The sequence below is a fragment of the Nuphar pumila genome, chromosome 13 (genome assembly GCF_984573655.1).
Source record: "Nuphar pumila chromosome 13, dmNupPumi1.hap1.1, whole genome shotgun sequence".
Taxonomy (NCBI): domain Eukaryota; kingdom Viridiplantae; phylum Streptophyta; class Magnoliopsida; order Nymphaeales; family Nymphaeaceae; genus Nuphar; species Nuphar pumila.
In genome coordinates, this window is record NC_143261.1 from 23263789 (window position 1) to 23287402 (window position 23614).

Genomic DNA, 23614 nt, shown 5'->3' on the forward strand with positions numbered 1-23614 from the left:
TCATATGCATTCATGCTATCTCTCAATGATACATAATTGCTAGAAATACGGCTATATAGCATGCAAAGTAAATACTACATTCTCAAGTATATATAATTTGATGCAACTATCGCATACATGCAAACAAAAGCATTATTTATTATTAACTAGATATGCTTATAATATCTCTTACATTGAATGTAAACATTGTACTCTAGTATGCAGTTGAATCTCACGTAACTCTAATAGTAGAATCTAATCACCACAAAAATATGTTCATATTAATAAATAGACATTCTGTCATCTCGGTCTGGGTTCACACTTAGAGCGGTTTGATCATACCAACTTGGTCCAGCTCAGTCCAGAGCGGTTTGATTGATAGAGATGAGCTCAAGATAATGACTATATTTGGTATGTACTGAACCCATACCGAGTCAGTCTCAGACAGACTCGACCCAGTCTGGGTTCACACCCAGACCGGTTTGGTCGGCCTCAAATTTTTTTTTTTCGAGTTGGTTTGGTTTGGGTCTCACCCAGACCGATCCAACTGATAAGAAAAGACCTGACTTGGTCTGGTTTAACCCCTAGACTGAGTATGTCTTACTCACTCATTCTGTGGACAAGATAGCAATTGTTGGCAACCTTCGGTTGCCGACTTCCTCCTCTCACTCTCTCTCTCAACGCCAGCAATCATGGCTGCCGGCCTCTCTCTTTCTTTTTTTCAAACACGCTGGCAACCATAGCTGCCGACCTTCTCTCCTCAAACTCGCCATCGGCCATGTATGTCGGCTTCCTAAAAAAATAGAAAATGGGGGAGGGGTGTTACCTGTCGCTCCTCTCATCGGCGGTGATCCAGCATCTCTCGCTCATTTTCGCACTCTCTTTCTGTCTCTATCAACTCTCTCGCTCTCTTAAAGTCCCCACGAAGGTCGAGGATAACCCTCACCCTCCCAATAATGGAGGGGTGAGGTTTATCCTCATCCCCTGCAAACGAGAGAGGAAAGAGCTTCCTCATTTCGAGGACAACCCTCACCCCTCCTCCCCCAATAATCTCGTTTCTTTTCTGTTTTTTCGGGTGAGTTTTACAAAGAAGATCAATTTTATTAAAAGAATGAACCTACGAGATGGATAGGCCCAGCAGGCAGGGGTCCTAGCCTTGGAGTTTTATGCTGCCGGCTCAATGACAGTAGGTGTGACAGGCTGAGGCCAGCGCAATCAGGTCTTGGTGTCCGGTGCTATTTCTTTGGGTTATAAATTCAAAAAAAAAAAAAGATGGAGAGGCCTTACTGTAAAATGTAAAGATTGATCCAAGGAGTCTCGTACCAAAGTCGTAAAACAAGAAAACTCGTGCAATCTTTGTAATTTAGGAGACGCACAAAGTCTCCACTTTGTATATAAATCATAGAGATGGAAAACTTGAATTGAGTTGAGAGAGAAAGGTATCGTGACTCTTGCAGCCGAACCACGTTAAAATTCTTTTTTTTTTGTTTCCGTTTAGACACGACTATAATGCCAGGAGAGGGTCATACCCATTATCAAGAAATTCTATGAAGATGATGGACAACATTTCAATGCTTTTCAACTAACAACTTTTACATTTGGCAAGCATGGTTGGTGCACTTCTAAGCAATACATTATATCACCGAGGATCGAAACATTCTTAGTTTGCAATCATGAATTTGGTCAAAATCAATAACGGTGCAAGTTCGTATATCAAACATTTGCTGATAAGAAAGCTTTGGGAATTGAAAGGCCCCGACCTTTTATTAAAAAGAGATTATACAATATATACAGGAAGTCGAAAGGATTTAGATACTGAGATTAAGGTCCCCAACATCCAAAGCATGAGGCTTATCAAACCAAAAAAGTCTGTCAATCACCTTTTGTTAAGGAAACCGAGCTTGATGAGGACTCTCTCTCACTATCCAGGCAGATAAAGCAAATGCAGATATCCAGCCCGATAAAGCAAATGGAGATAAGAGGAAGTTATCTTCTCGTGGACTTCAACCAAATGAAGATAAAGAGGAAATTCTTCTATCCTTTTCAACCTTTAGTGTGTGGGAAGTGTAAACTCATTTTGGGTTGTGAGTCAAATTCAGAGGTTGAATTTGTTATGCATTTAGGAGTTGTGGGTAGTTTTGTCAATGTTTGGGGTGTAGAGATTTCATGGCAAAAGTTGGTGTACAGTGACTGATCCTGTTTTGGGTGTAAACAAGCACACCAACAAAGCCAACAATGTCCTATCTGCACTGTTCAATCGTCTACCTTGCATTGATGTCACAAAGGATTCAATTTATAATAATTTTGGAATTCCAGATAGCGCATGCTTCTGGCAGTGCAGTCTCCCTTGGAAGGAAATGTTTTATTCCATTAAACCACTTTCCAATGCCTCACCCATTGCTTTAACAAACAGGAAATAACTTGTGATTTGAATCTTTGGAAAACAAAGAATAGTTCAAAATCATCCATCTGAATGATTATCATACAAAACTACTAACAAATTAAGAATCCTCAATTAACACCAGATGGAAGCCAAAATATTGCATGGGGAAAACCATACATCATAAGAATTAGTACAAAATTCACCCCTCTCCAGACTGTCAGATGTTCATTTAGCTTTCTATATTTGGTCTCCAAAAACGCGAGGACTTTCTTATGTTTGAAAAGTGCCAACCAAGGTTGTTAAATGCGATGAGGCGAAGCGAGGCGTTGAGCCTGCGCTTCGCCTCTGAGGCGTACGCCTCAGGTACTGAGGCGTACGCCTCTCACAACTGGTATGAAAGTGAAGCGGTGGGAGGGGAGGCAGGGAGCGGCGGTGGAGCAGCTGGCCGGCACGTGGCGGTGGATCCACCGGCACTTGGGGTTAGCACAGCTGACGAATTGGGCGGAGGAGGAAGACTTGGGGATGAAGGAGGGGGTTCTGGAGGTTGATGATGGCAATTTGCGCATCACAGCACGCCTCAGTACCTTGAGCGTGCGCCTCGCCTCTGAGGCGTACGCTTCAGGTACTGAGGCGTACGCCTCTCACAACACTGGTGCCAACAACTGCAACTTGTGAAACAGAACCAATGCACAAGATAAGGAATTGTTTAAGAATATCATCACTGCATTTCAAAGATGAAACATATCACATGAGAACATCAATCTGCTAAGAAAAAAACAATAATCTTATTTGCACAAAGGACAAAAACACTTGATCATTGATGAAAAATGTCATAGGATTTTCTATATAGAGGGTGATCAAAGGTATTGAAGAGCCACACATTCAAGAAAAAAATTGGTTCTTCACTTCATTTTTACCTCCACGAAATACTCTACAGCTAGTCGTAATTTACACAACAAAAAGTAGTGCTGAAGCCGAAGAATCGAACCAATAAACCTTCAACAGAACAAGCACTCAATCTCATGGATTCTGTAAAACTATATTGATCTCTAGGCATTTCTACGCGAACTTCATGTATGCCTATGAGTTTAAAAGAGCACTAGTGAACAGATTGATGTGGTTGATATGGAACTTTTCAGATCTCATGGATGCTTCTTGTTTCTCTACCTCAAAGAAATGATTAAGCCATGCACTTAATGGTCATCCACCATGACTGTGATTGATGACAAGTTATTTCAAGCTTTCATCCTAACGACTTGGCATTCTTTGAGTTAAGATGAAACCTGGGATTGATATGGGCTTTCGATTTGTAGATTGATGATTCAGACCTTTGTTTGCTGCCAGGAAAACAACTTCTTGCTACTTTGGTAATTGTATGACTTTCTACATGCAGCAATGCTGCTCATATTGTTGAAACATGTATTGGATGTGAAAAGTTTCCACAGGTGCACAACTTATAAGTGAATATTAGGAGCACTTCCAAAAACAAGTTGAAAGTGATTAGCAAGTGATAAAACCACAATCATCAAACAGCTTTACAGTTGAAACGTTATTTTATTTTACAAAAATTAAAGATGCAGAGGCAGATGGCCGAATAACATTACGCCTTCATTCTGGAAACCTGTTTTTACCCTTGGAAGCATGTGTCTCATACTTGTAAGAGCAAGCTTTACAAGCACCTAGCTTCCCTCTCTCCAAAAGCAGCTTCCTATAAACCAAGAATACTATATGCAGGAGTTTCTAGTAACCATGATCAACCCCTTTGAAGTTTGAAGAGAAAGGGAGGGAGGGGCGTGGGATAAGAAGTTTCTGACTTTCCATTGAGGGCTTGTTTGGAAAGTGGTTATCGCAGAGAAATGATGCCAACTGGAGAGAAATGGGACATGGACTGCCATCTAACCTGTTTAGAAAGAAGAAACCAACAGAATCTAATAATAGGGAGCAGTCCACCTCTGTCATTTCTTCTTTTTTCTCTATAAGATTTCTTTCACAAAGAGGAGGTATTTGTCAAGTCCTTCTCCTTGAAGGACCATGAAAGAATTGAAAGTGCTGCCAAAAAAGATAAATTACTCCAATTCTTTTTCAAATTCATCTCTCCATTACAGCGATAGAAATCGTGGGTTCCTTCTCATACACAAGGCTGAGCACAAGGTGAGGGGAGAATATGTGAGAGCTGCAGAATCCTCAACAGGAGGCTGCGGTATTGGCTATCCATTAAGTATTAGATGTTACAATTACTAGGGTACGAAAATACCCATTACACAACAAGAGAAATTTACAATATGCCATTAATGAACATGTGCTTAAATGTGTAATTAAGTAAACTAGAATTGGGTTTGGATAGGATCCAAACTTAATCATGAATGGAGACTTCTTTTCATCTTCCCTCAAGTTGGACATGGTTTTGAGCCATGAACAACTTGCCTTTCAACATCCAAAATCTCTCCTTGATAAGTCCTTTGGTAAACAGGTCAGCAACTTGATCAACAGTCCGAACAAAATATGGTTCAATTTCCTTCTCTTCGACTTTCTGTCTCACAAAATGTTGATCAATTTCAATATGCTTGGCACGGCTGTGGTAGATAGGATTAAATGACATGTTTATGGCACTTTGATTGTCACATAAGAGAATACATTTGGATATCGATTCGCCTACTTTTGTCAATAGATGTATGATCCATGTTATCTCAGCTGTACCAACTACCATTGATCTATATTCAGCTTCGATACTCGACCTCGCAATAGCCCTTTGTTTCCTACTGCTCCAAGAGACAAGATTTAGGCCAATGAAAACACAATATCCTGAGACTAACCTACGTTCATCTGGATCTCCTGCCCAATCTTCATATGTGTAAACAAAAAGTTCATGCATGTGACGTTCATTCATACATTTTTTGTACAAAAGTCCACTCTCAATAGTTCCCTTCAAATATCGAAGAATGCGTTTAACAACTTCCATATGTCCCATATACGGTTCATGCATGAACTGAGATACCTGATTGACTGAATAGACAATATCAGGGCGAATAAAGGTGAGATATTGAAGCATCCCTACTATCCTGCGATATCCTGTAGGATCCTCATATAAATCTCCATCTTGGCAACTAAGTTTCTGATGAAGTACACTGGGCGTGCTTAGAGGCTTGCAATCTTTCATACCTGCCTTGCTGAGAATATCAATAGTATACATATGTTGGGTAAGTGTCATGCCTTCAATAGTTCTGTCAACTTCTACTCCAAGAAAATATCGCAGTTGACCAAGGTCTTTCATCTTGAACCTGTGATTCAGGAGTTCTTTGACCTGCTCAATATATTCATTAGAGTTACCTGTAATGATTATGTCATCAACATATATCAATAACAAGGTAACTATGTCTTTGCATTTGAATATGAAGAGAGAATGATCAAGAAGAGATCGACTAAAACCACATTTCTCTATTTCAAGAGAAAAACTGTCAAACCAAGATCGAGAGGCTTGCTTCAAACCATATATAGCTCTCTTTAATCGACACACATATTCTTTGGAGTTCCCTTCTGCATACCCGGTGGGCTGCTCCATGTACACTTTCTCCTTCAGAGATCCATGTAGAAATGCATTTTTTACGTCCAGCTGACTGATAATCCACTGATGCTCAATAGCCAATGATAATATGATTCAAATAGTACCCATTTTCACAACCGGACTGAAGGTCTCATCATAGACTTGTCCTTGCTCCTGGGTGAATCCCTTGGCAACCAGTCTAGCTTTATATCGCTCAATAATACAGTCCGCTTACATTTTATTTTATACACCCACTTGGACCCAACCACATTTCGATCATATGGTCTGGAAACAATCTCCCAAGTGTCACATTTATGAAGAGCCTCTATTTCTTTATTCATAGCTTCAATTCATCGCTTAGAATTTGTTGTTTGATGAAATGTTGTGGGTTGTTCTTCCTTGCCTAAAGAGGTTAAGAAGAGTTGGAAATCCATAGTGAAACTCTCATAACTTACCCATCTATCAATAGGATGTCGAGGTCGAGTGGATCTTCTGGAAACAGAGAATGGAACAAAAATAGGTTTTCTGATGAAGGCTTAAGGATCATGATCTTCTTATGAACATCTGGTAAAGCTTCTTCATCTTCTGGATCTTCTTCTTTCTTCTTATCCATCTGGTAAAGCTTCTTACTCCCTTTCTAATTGTTCTTCTGATCTCCTCCTTTATTCCCCTTGTCTTCAAATCAAATCATTCAAATAACGTATTCCCTTTTCTTATAAAATCCAACGCCTTTCTCTTCCAAAACTTGGATTCGCTGTTTGCTGATTTTTTGTTCATGCTTTTGTATTGTCATATTGTTGCACGTGATCTTATACATTAACAACCTAAATAATCATGCAAACTCAAATTTAAATCATTCGATTTTTGCGTGATCTCAAAGCTTGAATAGGATCACATCCTTTTGCAATCTGACGGCACATCAGATTCAGATCTGGAAGTGATCCCAGATCTGTCTTGACTCTCTATATTCTTCTCTGTTTTACATTGCTTGTCTATATTCTCTCATATTCTGAAAGAAAACATGTTACTTTCCAAGTAATGTGTCCCTTTGTTTGAATTTTTAATTCAGAACAGATTCTTACTGCGTAGTTCTGTTTTTCTGCCTCGGTTTTATCATACCAATCGTAAAAAAAAAAAAGGATGGTGGTAGCAGAATTCTCTAACATCTTATTTCTTACTTCTTCCTATTCTTGATTTTGATAGAATATAGACTCATTTCCTCATTCTCAGTCTGGCCTTTCCTCAAACTTTCTTAGTCAACTCGTGTATGAAAAACTGAACAATTCCAATTTCCTAACTTGGAAGCGACAAATCATACCATTCATAAGAAGTCAGGACCTTTCTGGACATCTAGATGGTTTTGTTCCTGTTCCTCCAGAGTTCATACCACAAGAAGAAAAGAATGGTGAAGGAAATCTTTCTATTACCTATGTTCGAAATCCAGAGTAGAGATCAGGCGTTGGTTGCCTATATTACTTCTATATTGTCACAGGAAGTGTTTGTGGCAATCCCAGATGATTGCTCCGCAATGCAATTATGGCACCGATTGGTTCAGACATATTCTCAGGTTTCTCAGGCCAGAGTATTATTTTTGAAGAAAGAGTTTCAAATGCTGAGGAAGGACTCCATGACTATCATGGAGTATTTGAACAAAACGAAGACCATTACAGATCAGTTGTCCATCGTGGGATGCATAGTTAGTGACAAAGATATGGTGCAGCAAACTTTGAGTGGGCTGGGTTCGGATTATCATATGATGGTTACTTCTTTATTGTGTTTGCCAGATTTACCTACATTTGAAGATCTTCGTGCCAAGCTTTTACAGTATGAGATGACCTTGAAGGGCTTTTCTGAAAATACTCATGCTCAAGTTGAAGCACACAATGTCCTTGAAACAGGAGTTGCCTATGGACAAGGATGTAGTAGGTATGATTTTCGGGAAAGAAGGGGTCAAGAAAGAAATGGACAAGGAAGTCATGGAATATTACCTAAACCCAATATTCCTCCTAATGGGCAGAGGCAAAAATCAATACCCACCTGTTTTCTATGCAATAAAAGAGGGCATATCAAAGCTAATTGTTGGTTTAATCCTCAAAATAGAGGCAAACAACCAGAGACAAGAAAGGGGTCAAATCAATTGAAAAACAATAGCGAAGTCAAGGAGTTACTATCTGTTCTAGCTGAATTGAATTTAAAACAAAATGATCAGGGCACTTGGTATTGTTAAATAATATAACATAATTTAATATGTAATCTCATAGTTTTAGTTTACTTTTAAGTTTAGTTAGGATTAGGTTAGTTTATTTAATTCTTTTTTAGTTTATTTTTGGACTTATTTGGCTTTATGCTTTTTTGACCAAAGTCAAAAAGCATAAAGTAGAGAGAGTTATTGGACTCCCAACAGCTCTATTTAGAGCCATTGGGAGCCCAACACTCCCTCATTCCCTCTCTCCCTTGTATTATAAATATGGGGTGTTACCCCCTTGTAACTTACACTTTTGTAAAGCCCCCTATTGGGACCCAAGATATTGAAGTTGATATTTGTTTACGTTTGTGCATTTGTATTCGTGCCTTTGTGCACTTGTGAGAGTTCTCCTTTTATGCCTTTGTGCACACTTTGTGTTTCAAGTATTGTGTTTATACACAAAATCTCTTTTTATAGAGATTTTCATATGGTATCAGAGCATGGTTGCTTGGGAAGAAAAACTTGTGATTCTTCACAATATCGAGTGCCTTGAAAAGCATGCCTTCAATTTTTTCGAGATTGGCATGAAGACTTCTCTTCATCAAATATTTTAGAAGATTACTACAAGTAAGAGTTAAAATCTCTTTGTGGTACGTATTTTTCTCCTTCATCTTATCTCTCTAATGGGTGAAAAAGACTCTCATTTCTCTCTTGGCTTTAAGCTCAATGATTTCAATTATCATGTATGGGCCGAAAATATGGAAACTCATATTAAAATAAATGGGCTTTGGGAATATGTTCAAGGTTCCATAACGGAACCCGAACCAAAATTTACGATGGTTGAAAGAGAAGAAATCAAAATTCTTGAAGGAGAAGAAAGACAAAAGGCTTTTGAAGAATATTCAAAAAAACATGAGGAATGGGAAATGAAAAGCTTCAAGATCCTATCTTGGATCTTCTCATCCGTTGAAACCAAGATCAATGTCAGCATCATCAAATTCAAGAAAGCCTCTGAAGCTTGGCATTATCTTGAGAAGATGTATACTTCACGAGACTTATCTCACAAGTACTATCTTCAAAAGAGGGCCTTGACCTTACAACAAAATGAGATGTCTATTCATGAGTACTTTGTCGAATTATCCTCTATTTTGGATGAGATTGCCATGCTTGAGCCCAAGTAGAGTGGCGAAGCTATTGAACTTAAATACAAACAATTAGAGGAAGATCACTTCTTTAACTTCCTAAATGGTCTTCGACACGAATTTGAACAAATTCGATCGTCTCTTCTATCTTCTATCTTCTATCTTCTTTCACATCTCCTTCCATTGAAGATGTTATTACCAAGTTAAGTGGAGAGAAAACTCGTAATACCATTAGCAAGCAAAATCCAAGTGTTCTTGCAATGCTCACAAATCAAGATGAATGTAATGGAGCTAATGTTGTGTCTAGGCCCAGCAACAACTTGAGGACATATAAACCTCCTCACTTTAAAAACCAAAATCAAGGATACAATGGTGGTCAAGGCGGAAGAAGGGACAATAGCAAAATTGTGTGTCACTTTTGCAAGGAACCCGATCACATCAAACCGGTTTGTCCTAAATAGAAGAAACTACTTGCAATAGCAACCACATCTCAACCACAAAAAGAGGAATCTACAAGTTGAGCTCTCTCTCTAAATCAAATTAAGGAAGCTCTTCAACCTCTTCTTAAGGGAGCTATTTTTGGTGTCGTCGTATCCACTCATTCTCCTCCAGGTAAAACTTCTTGGCTTTTAGATTTTGGTGCATCTTTTCATATGTCTCCAAACATCTCTTCTCTTTCCGAATATTCTAAAAGTGTGTCATCATCTTTTGTTTCAACAGCAGATGGCACTTCTCTTGAAATTAAGGAGATTGAAAACTTTGAAACTCAAAATTTCTTTAGTCCCAAAATTAGATTTATACCTAAATTGAATTTGAACTTACTTTCCGTCTCTCAACTCTCGAACATTGGATGTGACATTCAATTTTCATCTAATAAGTGTTTAATACAGGATCATCGGTCCAGGAAGTTGATTGGGGAAGGCTCTAGGAAGGGAGACTTGTACTACGTGGATTCTCTCCAAATCCCTAAAACCCCTTTTTGTAATATGGCCCAACATAAAGACATAAATGTTTGGCATAAAAGACTTGGTCATCCCAACATCACCAAGTTATCTTATTTGCATTTTATCAAAAATCTTTGTAAAAATACTTTCTCTTGTAATGTGTATTCTTGGAAAAATGAGAAGTATGCCTTTTGGACAAAGATCTATGTTTACCACAAAACATTTTGAAATTGTTCATTTGGATGTTTGGGGACCGGCACCCGTCATATCCAAGGGAGGCTTTGCCTATTTTGTGGATGATTTTTCTCGATATTGTTGGATATATTTCCTTAAACATAAGCACGAAGTATTTTCATGTTTTAAATCATATCATATGATAATTAAGAATCAATTTAATAGTAATTTAAAGATTTTTAAGACCGATTCCGGAGGCGAATATCTTTCCAATGAATTTAAGAAATATCTTGAAGACTAGGGTATTGTCCATCAAAGATCGTATCCTAAGACCCCATAACAAAATGGATTAGCCGAAAGGAAGCATAGGCATATCATTGAAACCACTAGAACCCTTCTTATTTCCCAAAGTATTACAAAAAAAATTTGGGCCGAAGCGGCTCTTGTTTCAGTTTATCTTATTAATCGTTTTCCATCCAAAAATTTAGATAAAATCTCTCTTTTCGAAACTCTATATGAAAAAGAACTCGATTATAATAGATTGAGAGTTTTTTGTTGTAAATGCTTTGTCCTTATAGATAAGAATGATAAACTCTCACCTAAAGTCATTCCTTGTACTTTTCTTGGCTACTCTGAAACCCAAAAAGGGTTTCGATGTTATGATACTAAAAATGATAAGTTATATGTCTCAAGGAATGTAACATTTTTGGAAAATGATAGTGGTTTTGAAAAGAATGATCTCATTTAGAAAATGCCGACTATACCTTTCGATTTGATCTTTTATCTAAAGATGATGATATTTGTAGTGATGATGAATCAACATATAACGGTGACAACTCTAACCCTACTACCTCTCAAGAAGAAAATATAACTAGAGACCTTATCACCTATACTCATAGAGATAGACGCACCTTTAGAAGAGATATTGAGCAATATAGTGAACCTAGCGAATTTATCCCCCCTCATGATTCAAACCCTAGAAGAACCAAGAGAACTAGAAGAACTCCCTCTAGATTTGTATCTTTTGATTCTTTTTCTCCTAAATATCGGGTTTGCTTAAGTGTCATTCACTCATATTTTGAACCAAAAAATTTTGAAGATGCCAAGCGAGGTATTGAATGGAGAGAAGCCATGGAGAATGAACTCAAAGCGCTTAGGAAAGCCAACACTTGGGAATTTCAAACGCTTCCCAGTAGAAAGAAAACTATAGGATGTCGATGAGTGTTCAAAGTCAAAACCAAGAGTGATGGATCTCTTGAGAGGTATAAAGCTCGTCTTGTAGCTAAAGAGTATAGTCAAGAATACAAGATTGACTATGAAGAGACATTTGCTCCAGTAGCTCGTATGGTTACTGTCAGAAGTCTCATCACCATTGCTTCAATTAGAAAATAAAATATTTACCAAATGGATGTCAAAAATGCATTTCTAAATGGTGATCTTAATGAAGAAGTCTACATGGATGCTTCACCTGGTATGAAAATTCCTAAAAATAAAGTTTTCATCTTCGTCAAGCTCTTTATGGCTTGAAACAAGCTCCCAAGGCTTTGCACGATAGGTTTAACAATGTAATGACTGAAAATGGTTTTACTTCATGCTATACAGACACTTCATTGTTTGTTAAGAAATTTGATGCAGAGATTGTTATATTACTATTATATATTGATAATATGTTAATAACAGGTGATGATGTCAAAGGAATCAAGAGCATTAAATTTATCCTGACTTCAAGATTTGAAATGTCAGACTTAGGATTTCTGACATATTTTTAGGGAATTAAGGTTGCCTATTCTCACAGAGGCTATTTTTTGTCTCAAACTAAACTTACTTGTGAGATTCTTTACAGATCAGGAATCACAGATGACAAGGTATGCGAAACTCGTGAAATAGTAGGTTCAAAGATAAAGATTGATGATGGGATTCTCCTAAAAGATCCCACACCTTACCAGCAACTGGTTGGATCTTTAACGAATCTCAGCATTACGAGGCCTAATATTTCTCATGCAGTATATGTTGCTAGTCAGTTTCAACATGCACCTACTACAGTTCATAAAGGGTACAGTAAACAATGGGGTATTTTTATCTTCTTCTTCTTAATTGAATTTAATTGCTTATACTGACTCTGATTGGGGAGGTGACCCGAATAACCATCACTCCACCACTGGTTTTTGTATTTTTTAGGAGAATCTTTAATTTCTTAGAGATGCAAGAAACAACATAAGGTCTCACTTTCATCCACAGAAGTCGAATATAGAGCCATGGCATCTACTACCATGGAGATTGTTTGGATTCGCAACTTGCTGAATGATATGAATATTCAAGTTCAAGGACCAACAAAACTATATTGTGATAATAAAAGTGCAATTTACATTGTCAAAAATCACACATTTCATAAGCGCACGAAGCACATTGAGATGGACTGTCACTATGTTCATAAAGAATACTTAAGAAGAACCATAGACCTTTCATATGTTACATCAGAATACCAACTAACAGACTTCTTCACCAAAGCGTTGTGCTCTCCAAGATTTAACTTCCTTCTTGGCAAACTTTCGATTATGTCACCCTAAGTTTGAGGGGGTGTTAAATAATGTAACATAATTTAATATGTAATCTCATAGTTTTAGTTTACTTTTAAGTTTAGTTAGGATTAGGTTAGTTTATTTAACTAGGTTAGGTTTCTTTTTCTTTTTTAGTTTATTTTTGGACTTATTTGGCTTTATGCTTTTTTGACCAAAGTCAAAAAGCATAAAGTACAGAGAAATGTTGGACTCCCAACAGCTCAAATTAGAGTTGTTGGGAGCCCAACACTCCCTCATTCCCTCTCTCTCTCTTGTATTATAAATATGCAGTGTTACCCCCTTGTAACTTACACTTTTGTAAAGCCTCCTTTTGGGACCCAAGATGTTGAAGTTGATATTCTTTTACGTTTGTGCATTTGTATCCGTGCCTTTGTGCACTTGTGAGAGTTCTCCATTTATACCTTTGTGCACATTTTGTGTTTCTAGTATTGTGTTTATACACAAAATCTCTTTTTATAGAGATTTTCACAGGTATGTCGATTCTGGTTCAGCCACTCATGTCACTGGTGATGCTGGTAAGCTCCTAATTTTTGTTCTTTGTGCTGGTAGAAATAGTATAGTCACTGGAGACAGGTCTCACCATCATATTTTTCACATTGGAAGCTCTGATACCATGATAGAAATCGTGGGTTCCTTCTCATACACAAGGTTGAGCACAAGGTGAGGAGAGAATATGTGAGAGCTGTAGAATCCTCAACTGGAGACTGCGGTATTGGCTATCCATTAAGTATTAGATGTTACAATTACTAGGGTACGAAAATACCCATTACACAACAAGAGAAATTTACAATATGCCATTAATGAACATGTGCTTAAATATGTAATTAAGTAAACTGGAATTGGGTTTTGGATAGGATCCAAACCCAGTCGTGAATGGAGACTTATTTTCTTACAGTTCAACTCATTTCCCTCAAATCTTTGCACTTAGCAACTCCCAAATAGAGCTCGAAATAAGCTGGTCTGCTGGTTGTAATCTTTATATTCTCGTTTTAGATGTTTCATATTTCCCAGCTTCTTAATTCTAGCCACAAATCTCCAAGGGAAAAGGGGATACTTTTGTTGGTCCTTTGAAGAGCCTTTGTTACACAGGGAACATTTCCTATAGATCAAACGTGTGCATCATAAACTTCATATATTTGAATTTGAAATAGAAATACAGGGCCATGTGTTTTTATTATTTCAACTGTGTAATGTTTCCCAAACTAATCAGAGCACTTTAAGACACTGCATGATCCATTCGTGAAGCGGCTGTAAGATTCCCCACTGTCATCCTTTGTAAAGCATTTTGCCATCTGTTATTCTTCTTTCAGCTTCCACAAATAGTCGGTATTCAGAATCCCATCCAAACGACTTCCAATAACTCGAAACAGTTCCAAATTCCTCGAGTTTGAGAAGTTTAAGCATCAAGAGCAAGAACTTGACAATCTCATTAACGCACACTGCATGTGATTATTCCTAAACATCACCAAAAAGCATCATGCAGTTGAAAGTTGAAAAGGTATCACATGAGAACAGCATCAAATGGGCTAGACAACAGAAGTAATTTTCTCCCAAGCATACAGAACAGAAACACTCATGAGAATCGATGAGGCATGATGTAAAATTTTCTGTGTACCGCCCCTGGTAGGTGGTGGTAAAAGGATATTTTTCAGAGCAAAAGCTGTAAACAATCATATAAAACTACACAAAGTTACCAACCAAAGCATGATGTACCATGAGAGTTTTCACCAAGAAATCTTATTCACTTGATCTCTTTCTCAGCATTGACAAGAAATTTCCTTTAGTTGGGAATAATTAACACAAGAAATAGTAGCACAAAATCCGAATAAAAAAAACCACAGAAGAGAAACAATTATATCCCATGGATTCCAGGAAACCATACCCAATTCTCAGCTGGATCAGTACGCCCTCCTCATGGAATTCTTGGGCTTCTTCACGAAGCTCAGCCTCAGCTTCCTCAGTCGCTTCCTCTTCCTCTCCATCTTCATCGGCAACGTCTCCCTCTTTGCCTTCTTCTTCTTCTTTTTCTCATCCTTCTTCGCGAACCTCGGATCAATCCTATACGCCCGGTTGTTGATAGTTACCCCCTTCTCCACAGCCTCCTGGTGCAGAGCATTGGCCTGCTCCACCATCCCGTGGGCAAACAACCTCTCCATCAAGAGTTCAAACGTCTGCGTTCCCGGCTCGAACCCGTCCTCCTTCATCCTTGCGAACACCTTCATCGCGTGCTCCACGCGCTCGATCCCGCAAAGAATCGAGATGAACCCGTAGTAATCCTTGATCGTCAATCGGAACCCCGCCGATTTCATGCCGTCAAGCATCTCGTCCCCCTCGGCCACCCTCGCCGCCTGGTAGAGGCTCCTCGCGAGGGCGACGAAAGTGTCCGAATCCGGCGAGCACGACCATTCCGGCATTCTCTGGAAGAGTTCGAGCGCCTCCTGCGTTTTGCGGATCTTGCAGAGGTTCGAGATGAGGACCCTGAACGTCGCCGAGTCGCGAGGGACTCCGGTAGCCTCCATCTCGACGAGCACGGCGTCCGCCTCCGCCCGGAGTCGGAATGGGTCCTTCTGGCGGCAGAGCTTGCAGACGCAGTCGAGGATGGCATTGTAGGCTGCGGCGCCGAGCTCGAACCCCCCGCGGGCGACCTCTCCGGCGAGGCGCCGGGCCTCGGCGAGCTTCCCGGCCGCGCACCACCCCTTGACGAGCGTCTCGCAGATGGCGTTGTCCGGGAAGAGTCGATCGGCGGTCTTCTTCACGAGGGACTCGGCGTGGCTGGCGAAGCCGTGGTCGCAGAGCGCCGAGACGACGATGGAGAGGGCCTCCCGGCGTTCGATCTCGAAGCCGAAGGTATCGATCTCTCCGAAGAAGGCCATGATCTGCGTCGACCGGCCGGCGCGGGCGAGGCGATCGACGACGACGTGGAAGGTGGCGGTTCCGATGGGGAACCGGCGGACGGAGCGGTCGAGGAGCAGGACGCGCACCGCCTTGAAGTCCCTCCGCCGGCCGAGGAAGTCCGCGACGGCCGCGAACGACGCCTCGTCGAGGAAGCCCGGCCGCTTCCCCGCCCACTCGTAGAACCCGAAGATCTTCCGGCCGGCATCGCTGGAGAGATTGAGGGTTTCGACGAAGAGCCGGTGGTCCAGGTTAGGATTCAGGGCGTCGAGCCTCTCCTGCAGGGGCTCCGGCGTCTCGTCGGGCTTCAGAAGCTCGTCGGCAATCTCCTGGGCGGTAGCGAAGCGGCGACCCAGCAGAGGAAGAGCTGCCGGACGGTGCCGGAGGATCTGCCGGAGGTGGTGCGCCGCTCTCTGGAGCGGTGGCGGCATCGTGCGAGGGAGCGATGAGTGAGTGGCACTTCCCCTTCGCTCCTTGTGTAATCGTTTGAACCTCTGTATCGGACTTGACGATCCGAAACGCGAGGTGAATCGCATCGATGACGGCTACCAGGCCATCTTAGCCTAGGCCTTCTGAAAAGACTCGGGAGATACGATGAGACTCGGCGGACCGGTGACGGAGACGCAAAACCCTATCCTGCAGTGGACCGGGGGACAACGGGGCTCCGCCCCGCCTCGCCTGGACCGGGGATGAAGGGCATGAAACGGGGATGGACTTACACTTTTCCCCGGCTAGCCCCGCCCCGCCCCTAATCCTTTAAGGAATGACTATAGACTAAGGGGAAACGGGGCCCCGCCCCGCCTCACCCCCGTTTGGACCGGGAATGGAGGACATGAAACGGGAATGGAGGCGGGGGTGGAGGTTAAAATCCATCCCTGTGCGGGGATGGAGGCGGAGGCGGAGGCGGAGGCGGAGGCGGAGGCGGAGGTTCGGATTTTGAAACGGGGCCGGGGTGGAGACCTTGTCTCCCGCCCCCGCCCCGGTCCACTGCCATCCCTATTTGTAGCTGGTTGTGTCTTATGGTTCGGATCCATAACATGGGTCCGAAATGTGAGATGGGACCGGATCCGTTAGCAGGTCTGTCAACGGATCCGGAATACAGATTCCAAACACCTCCCAAATAACTGGCTGTCGGATTGGGTTTCAGGTTTGTATTTTGTAGGGTCAAGAAAATGAAATCCCAAACCTAGGTCCATCCATATAACTTAAGAATCTTATTTTCACTTAAAAAAACTTGTGAAATACTGGGATCAAGCCAGGTCGGGTAGGATGTCCAACAAAGATCATAACCCAAACCACATGCCTATTGCTTGGATCAGGTTTGGGTCCATTCAAATACTATTGAGGTCGGTATTTTTTATGCCCATGCCCAGTATCCTTGTTCAGGTCAGGTCGGGTATCAAATCTAAACCCGACCCATTGACAACCATACTGCTTCTCGTGTTGGGCCATTGGGAGCAGAAGCATCTTTGGATATGTTTGAGTGTTCACAATTGGATCCGACCTTGGTTTACATGAAAAAAAAAACAGAATTATCCGTGTTTGCACCAATGTCACAAATCATGGCATCAGGATTTTCTCGAAAAAGAAAAATCTTACTTTAAATTGAAATTTTCATTTTATTTGGGAAAATCTCGGGAAATTTTCGTTGTATATGAATTTTAAAAAATTAAGAAGAAAAGGAACATAAAAAAATATATAAAATTTTGAAACTTAAAAAAGTGTTGCTATCATGGTAATTATCACGATAAATTGAGATATTTTGCAAAATATTACCAATTTTTATGAATATGTTTTGCACCAATGGACGCTTAACAGGATTCTATCCAACTTGACATTATTATTGGTAATGAATCAAGCTTTCTGGTGGCTGACCCAAATCAGATCTCATAAGTTATGCATGGGTACCTTTTCCGGTGTGTAATTCTGATCCAGATTCAGATCCAAATTGAATGGATCTTTCCAATCATTTACCTCCATAAAACTCCACCAAGAAAGATGTGTCTAACAGAGACAGGGACATTTAACCCGATCCAGGTTTTTGGGCTGGAGTTCTTGTACTCTCAACATGGATCCAAATCCTTGCTATGGGGATCGTCCAGGACCCCAAATACCTTTATTTTTCTTTAGAACAAAAGTTCACTTTGGTTACCTTCTCTTAAATCAGGTGTGAGAATTTGGTAGGAGTTTCGTCAGGTTCGAACAGGATACAGCCTCTACTATCAGATCCATATAGTATATGGCCAAATCCAAACCAGAAAAGCAACAAACATGATTAGGTTTAATTATGTGATTAGGGTCAGGTCAAGATCGTGTCTAACCCAACTTGTTTTAGCTTTTCCACTTGAAAGTGAGCAGACTCTACTCACTGTCCAAGAATCATCTATAGGGCTCATCTCATGATAAGTTCTAAACCTCTAGTCTACTATAATACTTCGTCTTGGCCCAGTTCCAGAACTGCCATAAATTCAATTGCATGAATTATTTGAGATTTATCGACTTTGTATATGATTTAGTTGTAAATAAACTATCTTATCATGGATCCATCGTAGTCTTGAAATTACCTAATAATGAAAAGAGCAACACTAGTCACCATCTTCGTATACTTATCTAGAGTCTGTTTACTTGTAAGCTTTATTGGGTATGCCTTATATACAGCCTTTGGGCAACCCTCTCAACAACTAAGAGATCCTTTTGCGGAACACTGGATTCAAGTGCATTTTGGGCTAAACTAAGCCTACTAATTAAAGAAAATTTTTTAAATACCCACCAAAAATTTGAGTCTAATTCACATGCATACCAAACTTTTAAGAGTTTTCAATTGCCCACCAAAGTTTCATCATGGGTTAAGCAAATGACACCTAGTGTCACGGGCCTATTTCTTCAATAGTCCAGTGCAACGCGATGGTCATTTCTTACTACCACAAGTCTTCTGATCGCTCGCTTGTTGCTTGCGAAAGCTTAGATAAGTCAGAGAGCGAAATAAGAGAGAGGGATAGAAATTGCAATCACTTGAAAGTAATCACAACGAGAGTGGACAAAAGAAAGCTCAACGCATTTGCATTCATTCACAATTTTGCCTGCAGGCTCATTACAGTTCGGCTCTATGGGCTAACCCTTTAGGGTGTTGATCAACCTCAACCAAAGTACAAGGGTGGCTCAGAGAAAGTTACAAGTGACTCGACACTTTACATCAAGACTCTACCAAAGCAAAACATACTCTAGATATAACTGTACAAAGTAGGTCACAGGGAACAGTCTCCCCCCTTCAAATCATATGTTGCCCTCGGTGCCATCTATTTCATGGTATGACCTAACTTCATCTGGATAGCGGCTCTTCATTCAGAATGTTGGCTCCACTATCTCCTCTTACTGCATAAAATACTTCTTCACTTCGCCCAAGTAGTTGACCTTGTGGCGAAGGATCTTGCGGAAATGTTTCTTGGCACGTTGTGTTGTCGGGGCTCTTTGTAGGATAGGAGTGTGTTGTGGCACGCCACGTTCTGAATACTTCTCGTCCGCATAGAACGGTTTAAATTATACACGTGAAACACTGGGTGCACATTGAAGTTCGAGGGCAGGTCCAGCCTGTATGTCAGATTACTTACTTCCTTGGTGACAGAGAATGGTCCATCTTTCTTCTTGATCAGTTCGTGGTGCTGCCCACGGAAGATGCATGTGCGATCCAGGTAAAGCTTGACCAACACCTGATCTCCAACGTGAAACTCAATATGCCGACGACGCTTGCATGCCTACATCTTTACCCTCTTAGTCATTTTATGCAAAAATGTCTTCACCGACTCGGTTTGCTCATGTCAATCTCGAGCAAACTGATAGGCGAAGGATGACCTTCCCTACTCCTATGCAGCTAGAGTATGCAGGGTCAACGGTTGTTGCAACGTAGCTATCTCGAACGGGTTATGGCATGAAGACTCATTTTTCTTAAGATTATAGCAGAATTGGGCCGCGTTCAGGAGCTTTACCTAGTCTTTCTTATTGGCACTAACAAAGTGCTTGAGGTACTGCTCTGACTATCTGTTGATGCGCTCTCTCTGCTCATCTACCTATGGGTGAAAACTTGTTGAAAATAGCATATCGGAGTCGAGTAGCAGAAACACTTCACGCCATAATTTGCCCATGAAGCGAGCATCATGATCGCTCACAATGCTTCTTGGTACACCCTAGTGCTTCACAACATGCTTGATGAACAACTCTGCAGTTTTCTCTGTGGGGCACTCCTTAGAAGCTGAGATAAAGGTGACATATTTAGATAAATGATCCACCACCACTAGGATGGAGCTAAAACCATCTACCTTTAGCAGACTAACAATGGAGTCCATGAAAATGCTCTCCCAATGACGTTCTAGAATAGGTAGAGGCTCAAGGAGGCTGGCAATCTTCTGGTTGATCCTCTTGTCTTGCTGGTAGATGAGGCATATTCACACATACCCCTCCACATCGTTTATCATCTGTGGCCAATAGTATCCGCCCTCAAGGAGTGCCAAGGTCTGTTCCTGACCTGAATGACTGGCCCATAATGTATCATGACACTCTTTAAGTAATTCGCAGTGAAAGTTTCTCCACCACGGTACGAAGATGCGTCCCCCTTTAGTCATAAGAAGGTCGGCTTGTAGCCAGAATCATCAAGTCTTTCCCTCTTGCAGCAGAGAGGCAAGGTGTTGCACTGTTGTGTTGTGCTGCATTCTTGCGCGGATGCGGTCTAGCAATGTATCCTCCAAGTGAACTTTGGAAGGCTTCGCCTGCACAGCGCCAGTTTTGCCTTGTGACTCATGGTATCAGCAACAACATTTGTCTTCTCTACCTTATACTCTAAAGCGAAGTCAAACTCAGCTAGGAACATTTGCCATCGAACTTGCTTGGGCCTCAGTTTTTTCTGCGTTTGGAAATAGCTCGTGACGACATTGTTTGTCTTGATGACGAACTGGGCACCCAGAAGATAGTGTCGTGAGGTTCTGAGGTAGTTCACGATGGTCGTCATCCCACGCTCATGCACAGTGTAGCGCCTCTCCGCATCCTTCACCTTTCGACTCTCATAAGCAATCAGATGCCCCCCTGCATGATAACTCCGTCGATGGCAAAGTCTGAAGCATCTGTGTAGATTTCAAAGGGTCGTATGTGGTCTGGCAACAGCAGCATCGGTCCCCTCACTAGGACCTCCTTCAAGCCATCGAAAGCATCTTAGCAGACTCCTGTCCAGAGCTATACCCGATTCTTCTTCAGTAAATCCGTGAGGGGCGCAACAATGAGGGAGTAACCTTCGATGAACCGTCGATAGTAGTTTATCAACCCAAGGAATAACCACAACTCTGACACTTTGGTTGGCAGACTTCATTCCCGAATAGCTTTTATTTTCAGCCTGTCCATGCACAACAAACCATGTCCCACGACGTGGCTATGAAAGTTGATCTCCTCTTGGCCGAAGTGACACTTCTCTCGCTTACCACAGAGGTAATTCTCCTTCAGCACTTGAAATATTGTTCACAAGTACCCAACATATTCCTCCATGTTGTTATAAATCACAATGTCAGCAAAATAGACTACCACGAACTTGTCTAAGTAAGGATAAAAAATCTTGTTCATCAATGTCGTGAATATGATCGGAGCATTAGTCAACCCAAATGGCATCACCCAGAATTCATATGCACTATAGCGAGTGACGCAAGTCATCTTAGTCTCATCATCGTCAGCAATCCTCACTTGCCAGTAACCTAATCGCAGATCTAGCTTTGAAAAGACATGGGCACTGCCTAGCTGATCGAACAAGTCCGTTATTAGTGGCAAGAGATACTTGTTTTTCACTGTGACTTTGTTCAACGCACGGTAATCCACACATAGTCGTTTGGAACCATCTAGTTTTACCTGGAAGAGCACAGGGGTGCCTAAGGGTACTTTCGAAGGACGAACGATGCTTGCTTCTAATATCTTGTCCAGCTGCCTACGCAGCTCCTTCAATTTAGTTGGTCTCATGTAATAAGGAACCATGGCAGAGGGCTTTGCTCTTGGGGTTAACTCTATCTTGTGGTCGACTTCGCATCTCGGTTGCAGATGCTTTGACAGTTTCGGAGGCATTACTCCTCGAAACTCCGCCAACTCTGGGGCAAGGGTCGATGGCACTATTGCTTTCACCTTCCCTTCTTTGGTGTGCACGACAACTAGGAATGTCTGCTCTTCCCGCTTGACACCCTTCTTCAATTGCATAGCAGATAGCATTAAAGTCTTGCCTCCAAGAGTAAGGCAATACACCATGTATGAAGAGTTTGGCCCCATGATCGTCAACGAGTTAAACTTTGACAGCATCATCACATTTTGGTTGCGAAGTGACTCCATGCACAAAATTATTTGAAAATCACCTAGGGACACCACTGAGAAGTTGGCTTTGTCTGCCAAACTCTCAATTTGTACAGCTGCATCCCTTGCTTTACCAAGGATTGGCTTGGCCTCAGAGTTCACCGACTTGATGGTCCTCTGGTTTGGCTCAGGCTTCAAGCCCAACAGATCTGCCTCTTCCCGTGAAACAAAGTTATGCGTGGCCCTAGAGTCTACCATTACCGTAGTAGACTTCTCATTTGCAATGACTTTTAGGTACATGAGTTCTTTGCTTACCGACATGCTCTCTGATGTGCAACTTCTAGCTGCATTAATTGATCGCATAGCTCTCATCCTTGGTTGCATGACCTCAGTGTCGCTACTCTCTACCTGCACTGTATTGGCCTGCTCATCTTCCTTCATGAGGCACTTTAAACATTGTCTAGCGATATGTCTATCACCACAGAACCAACAAGTTACAACTGACCCTTTGTTGTCGTTAGTGTTGTGCTTTTTATAATTCTGGCTCTTGTCGAAATGGTGTTGGGTCGATGCCTCACTCTTACTTTCGTGCCGATCCTCTTTCTTGTGTTCATGGTTTGGCTTCTTCCTAGCCTTGGTTAATGGAGTGAATGGCTTGCGTTGTTTATCCACTAGTCACTCAGTCGTCACATACGTATCTTTCAAAGTCTCGGGATTGCTGATTTCCACTTTGAACTGTACCCACAGATGTAGTCTCACAATAAACCAGTTGAGTCTATCTTCATCTGGCATATTGGGTGCATCTAGCATGATCTTCTGGAATGTCCTAATGTAGTCTATCAAGGCTTCAATGTGCTTCAATTCCAACACCATTTGATAAACTTGACGTTGTACATTCCTCGACATAAAGTAGTTTTGCAGCTTAGTTTTGAAGTCTTCAAAGGTTTCAATTATGCATTGCCTTCTTTTCATGTCGCTACATTTTCGTCTCTACCAAGCTATCACATTTTCATCAAGTAGAGTTGTTGTTGCCTTCACCCTGATGTCCTCGGTTAATACATTATGAATATTCAAGTAGTTTTTCACCTGAAACAGAAAGTTCTCTATGACATTGCTATCCCTTGAACCAATGAACTTCGCTGGCCTCGGCACATCTATCTCTAATAGCCTATTACCATTTAGGGTCACTGTCCATTGCAGAGTGTGATTCTTCAACTAAAGCTCCCCTACTTCAGTTTGCAGGATGGTCACTATCGTAGTCAGTGAAGTAACATGTCCCATCAACAAGTTCACATGCTCTTGTAGGCTTGTCACATCATCGTTCAGTCCTCTGAATGACTCAACTGCATGTGAAATCACTTCCTCATGTGAAGTCACATCAGCCACCAGTCTACTGACAGTCTCGATCAACCCATCTTCTTGGCTTCAATAACTGCCATACCTTTGGTGCTACGCAAGTTGTATTGGGGCACCACGATGCCTTGTT

General features: G+C 41.3%; 1 protein-coding gene across 1 annotated transcript; it reads right to left on the bottom strand.

The window, feature by feature from the left end:
- Nucleotides 1-3019: 3019 nt before the first annotated feature.
- PNM1 (Pentatricopeptide repeat (PPR) superfamily protein) lies at nucleotides 3020-16250 on the bottom strand. The gene is made up of 2 exons (XM_089986146.1): nucleotides 14810-16250; nucleotides 3020-3083 (listed from the first exon to the last, which is right to left on the bottom strand). The coding sequence occupies exon 1, from the start codon at nucleotides 16248-16250 to the stop codon at nucleotides 14826-14828; it is 1425 nt and encodes a 474-aa protein (XP_089842272.1). The 3' UTR covers nucleotides 3020-3083; nucleotides 14810-14825.
- Nucleotides 16251-23614: the final 7364 nt, after the last annotated feature.

Excerpts from the sequence above, each read along its gene's own strand:
- PNM1 (XM_089986146.1), bottom strand. The coding sequence starts at position 16,250 with ATGCCGCCACCGCTCCAGAGAGCGGCGCACCACCTCCGGCAGATCCTC.